This window comes from Mus caroli, chromosome 15 (genome assembly GCF_900094665.2).
Source record: "Mus caroli chromosome 15, CAROLI_EIJ_v1.1, whole genome shotgun sequence".
NCBI classification, from domain to species: domain Eukaryota; kingdom Metazoa; phylum Chordata; class Mammalia; order Rodentia; family Muridae; genus Mus; species Mus caroli.
The window spans coordinates 83021353-83029502 of record NC_034584.1 but is presented as its reverse complement, the minus strand read 5'-3'; the positions used below and the strand labels follow the sequence as shown (position 1 = coordinate 83029502).

The 8150-nt window shown below is 51.6% G+C and overlaps 1 protein-coding gene across 3 annotated transcripts in view; it reads right to left on the bottom strand.

Annotated features, from left to right (window-relative positions):
* Positions 1 to 8142, bottom strand: part of Trabd (TraB domain containing) — an 11250-nt gene extending 3108 nt beyond the window's left edge. The window contains exons 1-5 of one of the 3 annotated variants that reach the window (XM_021183502.2): positions 8065 to 8142; positions 3199 to 3263; positions 2795 to 2895; positions 2142 to 2308; positions 1445 to 1585 (exon numbers count right to left, since the gene is read on the bottom strand). In XM_021183502.2, coding sequence (XP_021039161.1) covers positions 1445 to 1585; positions 2142 to 2276 — 276 coding nt within the window. In that variant the 5' untranslated portion in view covers positions 2277 to 2308; positions 2795 to 2895; positions 3199 to 3263; positions 8065 to 8142. Of the gene's footprint in view, positions 1 to 1444; positions 1586 to 2141; positions 2309 to 2794; positions 2896 to 3198; positions 3264 to 7514; positions 7962 to 8064 lie in introns of those variants that run through there. The other 2 variants (XM_021183499.1, XM_021183500.2) reach the window with 2 other exon arrangements.
* Between the last annotated feature and the right edge of the window lie 8 nt (positions 8143 to 8150).

Below are 8150 nucleotides of genomic sequence, written 5' to 3'. Positions count from 1 at the left end.
TCTGACTCCCTCTTCTGGAGTGTCTGAAGACAGCTACAGTGTACTTACATATAATCAATAAATAAATCTTAAAAAAAAAAAAAAAAAAAAAAGAAGTGACCGGTACCTTTAAAAAAAAAAAGAAATGTCCTTACTTACCTGACTTGGGGGGACAGATTACAAAGTCTAGGCTGGCCATGAGACTTATGTGGGGCAGAGGTCTTGTTTCTTTTTTAATATTGTCTATTTTTTTAAATGTAACACTGGTTGGCTTAGAACTTGCTTAGAAGACCAGGCTACCCTTGAACTCAGAGATCTACCTGTCACTGCCTCCCAAGTGCAGAGACAAAAGGTGTGTCCCACCACGCTCTGTTTGTGGGGTCACAAGTCAGGCAGTACCAACGGACTACTGTAGGAACCAGAGCTGATGAGGTCAACGGTGTCCGCATGGCCAACCCACAATAAAACCTGGACACCAGTGGCTTCCTGATGGACAGCATCTGTGGATGTTATCACCCAGTGTTGCTGGGAGGACTCAGTGCCATTGGAGACTCCTTGAGGGGATGAGGGGCAGCTGGTGCCAGCCTCCCCCGACCCCCCTTGCCCTAATAGATGGGCCCAGCAATGAGCACATGGCTTAGCCAGTTGTGTGGCTCTTTTTCCAGTAGAGTGTGGACCCTCTGTTTCGAGGAGGGCATATGTACAGGTGGGGACAGGGACAAGGGCAAACACAAGACTGGTGTTAAAATCACACCTGGGGGCCAGAGAGATGGCTCAGCGGTTAAGAGCACTGACTGCTCTTTCGAGGTCCTGAGTTCAAATCCCAGCAACCACATGGTGGCTCACAACCATCTGTTAATGAGATCTGACGCCCTCTTCTGGTGTGTCTGAAGACAGCGACAGTGTACTTACATATAACAATAAATAAATCTTTTTTTTTTTTTAATCCCACCTTGGGATGGAATAGTAACTTCCTTTTACTGGGTATTCAGTAAATGGTTTATGGTGACATCCCTCATCTGGGAGATTCCCGGGTAAAAGTGCTCAGCATGTCTGGGGACACTCACGTGAGACTTTAACACAAGAAGGAAGAATGCTGCAGCTAAGGCCAGGCAGGCCTGATGGCCTCTGAACACTCAGACCACAATGATGTGCTGCTACACACTGCATCTCTAGCCCGGGAGGGCTGGGGCAATGTGGAAGACAGGAGTTATACAGCAATGTGGTGGCCCAGACAATGCTCAGACCCAGCACTTCAGCCTAGCAGAACAGAGGTTTCAGCTCTACCCTGTTCCTGTCTGGTAGTGGAGCCTTATCCTCTCCCGGGTGAGGGAGTGGGCTAGCAACCAGGGTACTATGACCCTGACCAGAAGGCCGCCCCAGTGAGGAGCCTGTCATCAGCTCAGAGGAGACTCAGGGCCCTGTGTCTCAGGTCCCCACGGCCCACGGCCCGCTCACTGCGCACCTGCCTGACAGCCTGCTGCAGCTTCTCCAGGCTGACCTCCTTGGCCTCTCGCAGCAGCGTCCTCTCGTCCATCTTGAGCATGGACACACGGTACTGACAGAGCTCCACCACGACCACATCCGGCTGCACCTCCCGGATAGTCTGGAAAGCAAGCACCACACTCCAGCAGACCCGTCCGTCCTGCTGCTTTTCCACACTGCACAACGGCAGTTCCACACTGGACAAGGAGCCCACATCAGGGGGCAGCCACTGCTAACAGCCCGTGTGGCTTCAGCGACGAATTCTAGGGAAAAAGCAACTGAAGAAAGCTGTGCGATGCTCTACTTGCTAAAATGAAGAAAAAGCAGGAGGCTGCAAGTTGTGGAGCAGGAAGGCCCGCTTATCATCCCTGGGGGGCTCCAGGGCTAGGAGTGCCTGCTCAACAGTTCTTGCCTGGTTGCCCTGGCCTGTGTCCCTGGAGTACAGACTGGCAGAAGCATAGCAAATAAAAGGGCACAGTGCTTAGGCTGGAGAGATGGCTCAGTGGTTGAGGGCACACTGACTGCTCTTCCAGAGGTCCTGAGTTCAAATCCCAGCAACCACATGGTGGCTCACAACCACCTGTAATGAGATCTGGTGCCCTCTTCTGGCCTGCAGGCATATATGCAGGCAGAATAATAAATCTTCAAAAAACAGGGAGTGGGTGCACAGTGCTTACCTTCACTACATCCCTCTTGCTATCATCACTGAAGTGAGCAGTGCCCACCACATACACCCTGCTCCCATCCTCGGCCACTAGCTGGGTCACAGTACGTGGAAGGTTGGGGCGTTCACGCCGTCGTTTCAGTTTCATCTCCAGGAGCAAGTTGAAGGCATCCACGTCAGCTGCAACGACAGCCAAAGCCAAGCCACGGTGTGAGAGGCCTGATGCCCCCTGTGTGAGGGGCCTAATGTCCCCATGTGAGGGGCCAGGGCCCTGCTGCCTATGCACTAGTGACAGACCCTTTTCCAGTTAGGTGAGGACTGAGTCCCAGTGGACTCAATCTCTGGCAGGCAGTGTATTCCACACAACTGCAGATGACAGGACAAGCCACCTGATTATATCTGTGAACGGAGTACTGTCTGAGGGGCCTCAGCCGGAGCTTTCTCATCACCCTCAACTAGACCCAAACTGTCCTAGCGGAGGGCCGAGGATGGGGACCAGGGGTGACTAGTGTCCCTGGAAGTGTCTGTCAGATATAGGCTCAAGCAGAGGCTCTGTGCAGATGTAAGTTGTACTAAGGGGTTCCTGCTGCCTTTACCCCCTCCCCACAGCTGGGTAGGCCATTGCTGGTCCCACCCCCTCCCTGGGGCCCAGTACTGTGGCTATACCAAGTCCTGAAGGGAAACATACAGATGTTCTGAGGGTCTCCAGAAAGCACCCTTGGCACTGCTTCTGAGGTGCCTGATGTTACCACAGGTTCCATGTCAGCCTGCAGAGGGAGAGCTCAAGTAAGTGTTCAAGCACTCGGGCCTCACCCCACAGGTCAGGCACAATCCGGCCTGTTGTACCTCCTTAGCAAGCTCAAGAGTCCGTTTGCCTCAGGGCTTTCCCATGGAGGTAGTTCTTGCTGGACTATAAAATATCCTAGTTACTACGTTAAGTATATGCTGAGAAGCAGTTAAAGGGACCCACACTGGGACGCTCTCCTCCTGTGTGCAGTAGCAGATGTTGCTGGGTTGGGACAAAGGTTGTTTAGGAAGATGTTTGTCCCACCACCCTCAGTTCCCCTTACCTCTTGAGCTGGCTTCTCCTCTCCCTCCATGGCTGGACAGCAGCTTCCTGATTGATGTAGGATGCCTGGGGAGACAGATACAGTCCTTACCTGGGGTCACAGGGCCAGGATCAGGGATTACTGTGACAACAGAACTGAGCCAGTCTTGACCCTTAGAACAGGACCTCGGCATTCCTGTCCCAGTATCATTGGCTATGTATGTGCTATTTGAGGTCTAGGGTCCTTTTGGAATGTGCCTGACTGGTGAGGGGCCAGCAATTATCCTTGAGCAACGTACAGATGACTATGTGTAGAAGTCATCTCTGGCACACAGGGGCTTTGGCCCACAACAGGTGCAAACATAGTGAAGCTAGCCTACATCTTTCTGAGGAGTTGTACTAACTCCTCTAGGGTTGTAGGACACAGTGCTGTGGCTGCTATCCCCATGGTAAGAAGCCACTTCAAGGAAGCTCTCCATTTTTTTTTTTTTTTTTTTTATAATGATGGCCACAACCATTTGGCTACCAGCCAGATGGAAGAAGGCTAAGCAAGACAACAGTTAGCATCTTGAGAAGTCAAGACAGTTTTTCTAGTTTAAAAGACAAAGAAGCCTAACATGGAAGAAACTGTAGTAGAAACTTGACAAGGGGTTGTACACTGGTGACAAGGGTGGTACCCTGGTGACAAGGGTGGCACCCTGGTGACAAACCAGTCCATAGAGTTATGGATCTTTACTGTGCTACTGGGAGGCCCAGGGTTGGGGGCCAAGAGTCCCAGATGGTGCAGAGGGAAGATTGCCACCCTGACCAAAGGGGACAAAGGCAGTTTCAGACTACAGTACAGCAAGGTTAACAGACTTCATATCTGCCAATGAGACATTGCCTACCTGGCAGCCACACACACACACACGCTCACATAGTCATACATGTGTGTCTGTGCACATGTGTTTGGGTTCCTGTGAAGGCTACAAGGGACAGATTACCCTGGAGCTGGAGCCATAAGTGGTTGTGAGGCATCTGATGTAAGTGTTGGAAACTGAACTTAGGTCCTCTGCAAGGGCAGCACCATCATCTCTCCAGCTTCCCTAAACTATACAGTCTTAGCAAAAACATGTCCAGGCATTGGTTCCATGCTAGTGGGTCTCATGAATTATAGAAGCTATCTCCTCAAGCAAAATAAAACCATCAGTCATAATGTACAGGTCACTTATAAACAATGATATATTTGTTTTATATATGTTGCTTTAACAAAGGTGTGTGTGCATGTGTGCCGCAATTGTGTAATTATCATACATCCCACAGGGGCTAAGCAGCCAGGACAGATACAATGGTCCAGGCTGAAGGAAGCTCTTTAAAAATGACAAGTCTGCTGGAAAAATCTGGCCCCTGGGCATAGTAATTTTTTTAAAAGATTATATTACCAAACATGTATATTTATGTGTCTGTATGTGGCTCTTGCCCACAGGGGAGAGATGCCCTGGAGGCAGAGTTGCAGGTGGCTGTACACCAACAGGGATCAAACACCAGTTCTTCTAAAAGCAGTACCCATGGGGAATGGTAGTACACGCCTTTGATCCTCGTACTCAGGAGGCAGAGGCAGGTGGATCTCTGAGTCTGAGGCCAAGCTGGTCCACAGAGTGAGTTCCAGGATACCTAGGGCTACACAGAGAAACTGTGTCCTGAAAATTAAAAAAAGAAAAAGACAGGAGGTATAAAACCTCTAGGTTTTATAATGTTAAGAAACTAGAATATTTTCGTTTTCCTTTGGCTACAGCAAGAAAGGATGATTCTGTTTTCATGTGTACTGAGGGACATGTGTTCTGGAAAGAGCTGTGTCAGAATGGGGGCGTGGTAAGATGACAGTGATACCCACCACTTCTGTCTGCATACTTGTTACAGCTTCCAGGCTCCTGCCTGCCCTGGGTTTCTCTGGTCTTGCTGTATGTGACTTAGGGGTCTCTCTGGGTATACTCAAACCTCTAATGTGTGTCCAGTATGAAAATGGGGCCAAGCCTAAGCACTATCAGTCTTCTACAAGAAGAACTGTGGTAGGGCAGAGGGTAGCAGAGACCCCGAGACAGCCCCGGAAACCTTATGTTCCTGGCCTAAGGCTGGCTGTCTTTACAGAGGCAAGCAAAGCTTACTTACCATACTGCTCCAGCCTGGGGGCCCCCCTCCTCCCTAGTCTGGAACCTGTCCTAAAACGCAGCCTGGACATTTTATAAAAAGGTCAGCACATCTGGGAACTGCCGTGGCTGGCTCAGAGCCTGTGCATAGCCAAGTCAACAGTAAACAACCTGGCATCTGTGCCTGGAGCTTCACCCTTCACCTTTCATTAACAGAATTAAGTGCTTCAAAGAAACAGGAACAAGGAAGTGTGTGGGGAGGACTCTGAAGAACCTGCCTTCCAGGACAGTGTTAGAGACCGTCCCTTCCACTCCATGGAACCCCATTCAGGGGCAGGGAGGGTAACCCAAACAGAGACTAACAGTGAAAAACGAGAGGATAACCCTTGGTCTGGCTAAAGACACTGAAGCAAACCAGTATTACTAACAGCAGCACCAGGCCGCCAGAGCATGAGATGAAAACTTAAAACATCCTGTATAAGTGGGCGGGCCAACCAGAGGCTGTAGCATAGCCAGCAAATGGGAAAGAACCACGTCGGCCATGCCTGCCCTGCCCTTTAAGAGGTGGGGCTGCCCCAGGTTTGCAGTTGGCTTGGTAGATCTACCCTTCAAAGCTTGTCCAGGGTGCCTCTGAGCCTTTGAGGGGTGTGGAGGCTACCAGAGTTGGAACACTGGCTCCAGATAGCCTTGGAGAGACTCCCTGGCTGGCCCATAGCTGGACTAGTCTCACCTCTCATTATATGGCAGGTGGAGGGGTCCACAGGCTGGTCAGGAGACAAGCCCTGAGCCCTGGGATCACCAGACACACTCGATACAACCCATCATCTAGAGCAGGGCCAGCTGGGAGGGGTGGTCAGGCAAGAAGGCTACTGACAGCCTCTCCCCACTCCTTAAGCCAGAAGTCTGTGATTCTGGGTACCCGGCACTATCAAATCTACACATTTTCTGATCCTTTGGCTTCCTGCCTGTCAGATGTAATCGTAATCTGATCAGGCTACTTGAGGTAGCCCTCCACTTCCATACTCACCTAAGCACCCAGCCACTGTACCTCCACAGCATTTGTCATGTATCCTTCTCAGACATAGTCACGCTGTAAGAAGTATCTTCCTACTGCCCAACCTCCCCAGGGACCAAATCTCTTTATAAATCCCCAGTCAGTTGGCAGACAGTTTCCAGACCCATTCCCGGCCAAGACCACACTGTAAACCTTCATAGCATAAAGTCAGAGAGCTGGGATTTCTGTCAAAGAGGCCTCAACCAGCATTTCCTACCGAGCAGGGCCGTGTCAACCAGCATCCCCGAATGAGCAGGACTGTAGGGATACTTTTCCAGGCCTGCTACCAACCAGGCGCGATGCTTCCATATGCTAAACAACAGAACTTTTAGCATCTGCTAAATTTCTAGGGGAACTAGTCTCTGAAAATTCCCAGCAGTCTGCAGTTTTAAGAGGGGAAGGGTTGGCTCAAAGAGCAGAAAAGGCCCACTCATGTCAGGGCCCACAAGGAGGTATGACCCTGGCATACTAGGTCCAAGTAACTGGAGCCACGTCAGTCAAGCTCCCCACCTGCCCAGCCCCACAGCCGTCTCTCTTCTGGATCTATTCATACTAAGTGTGTTTTACCCAAATCCATACACTGAAAATATAAGGCTCAAAATAATTACATCAATATGCAGAGGTTTTAAGAGACGACTGAACTCAAGTGAAGCCATAAGGCAGAACCCACGATGGGATTGGTGTCCTTGTAAAAGACACTAAACAGCTATGAGGACACAACGAGAAAGGGCGACAAGATAGGCAGAGCCTTCATCAGTTACCCAAAAGACTAGCATTAGACCTAGGATTCCCAACCTCTACAGCTATACTAAGAGGAATAAACGTTTAAATTTCTCAATCCACAAAACCCTGTTACCACCCTGATCTGACACACCCATCATGCTTTTCAATCTCTTAAAAAACAAAAAAAAAAAACAAACAAAAAAAAAAACCCACCAAACCAAAACTGTTTCTCGGATGGCAGCTTGCTCCCCACCACTGGTCCAAAGCTGACCGCGACCAACTGGAAAAACTAGACAAGCCTTCACTGTCTACTCAGAAAACCAAGACAGCAAGAAATGACAGGGTGTGCAAAAGCCCTGGCCTCCTCTTGTCTGTTTCTGGAAGCCCGGCCACTGCAGGACCCGGGAAAACCTGCTCCGGCAGGACATATTTTACCTAAGTGTGGCAGAGCTGAGGGCCGGAAGAGGAAACAAACCCGAGATGAAGAAACCTGGCCAGCCCTCCCGGGACCTGGTTTCTGTCCACCTGGAGATGCCCCGGAGAAGCCTGCAGGCTCCCGGCTAGCAGTCTACTGTGCCAGATCCCTGCTGGCATCCTGCCCCCAGTACCACGGCCACCGCAAGATGAGTCTTCCTAGGGCGGCAAGACAGACAGGGAGGCCCAGGGACAGCTGCGTCGCACAAGACCAGCGGACCTCCAGCCCCTCCGCTTGGGGAGCACGAAAGCTTGGAGACTGTCTCCACTTCTAAAGAAGCATTTGACGTCCCAAAGCCAGCGAGGGCGCTTCTGAGCCTCCGGGGTCCTCTCGGGGACTCCCGAGCCCAGGAGCATCTACACCGTCCAGGGTCAGCCCGACCCGGTGGGCTCCGGATCCCCTGGTCTTCGCAGTCCCACCTGCAGCCCGCGCCCTCCCGCACGCGCCGTCGAGGCGCGAGGAGCCCCAGCCCGCCCGCCCGCCCGCCCACCCGGTCAGGCCACGGCGTACCGAGCGAGGCGGCGCCGCTCCTCAGCCGGCCTCCATGCGCGCGTCGCCGGGCTGACGGGCTGGGCCGGGGCGGGGCGGGGCGGCCG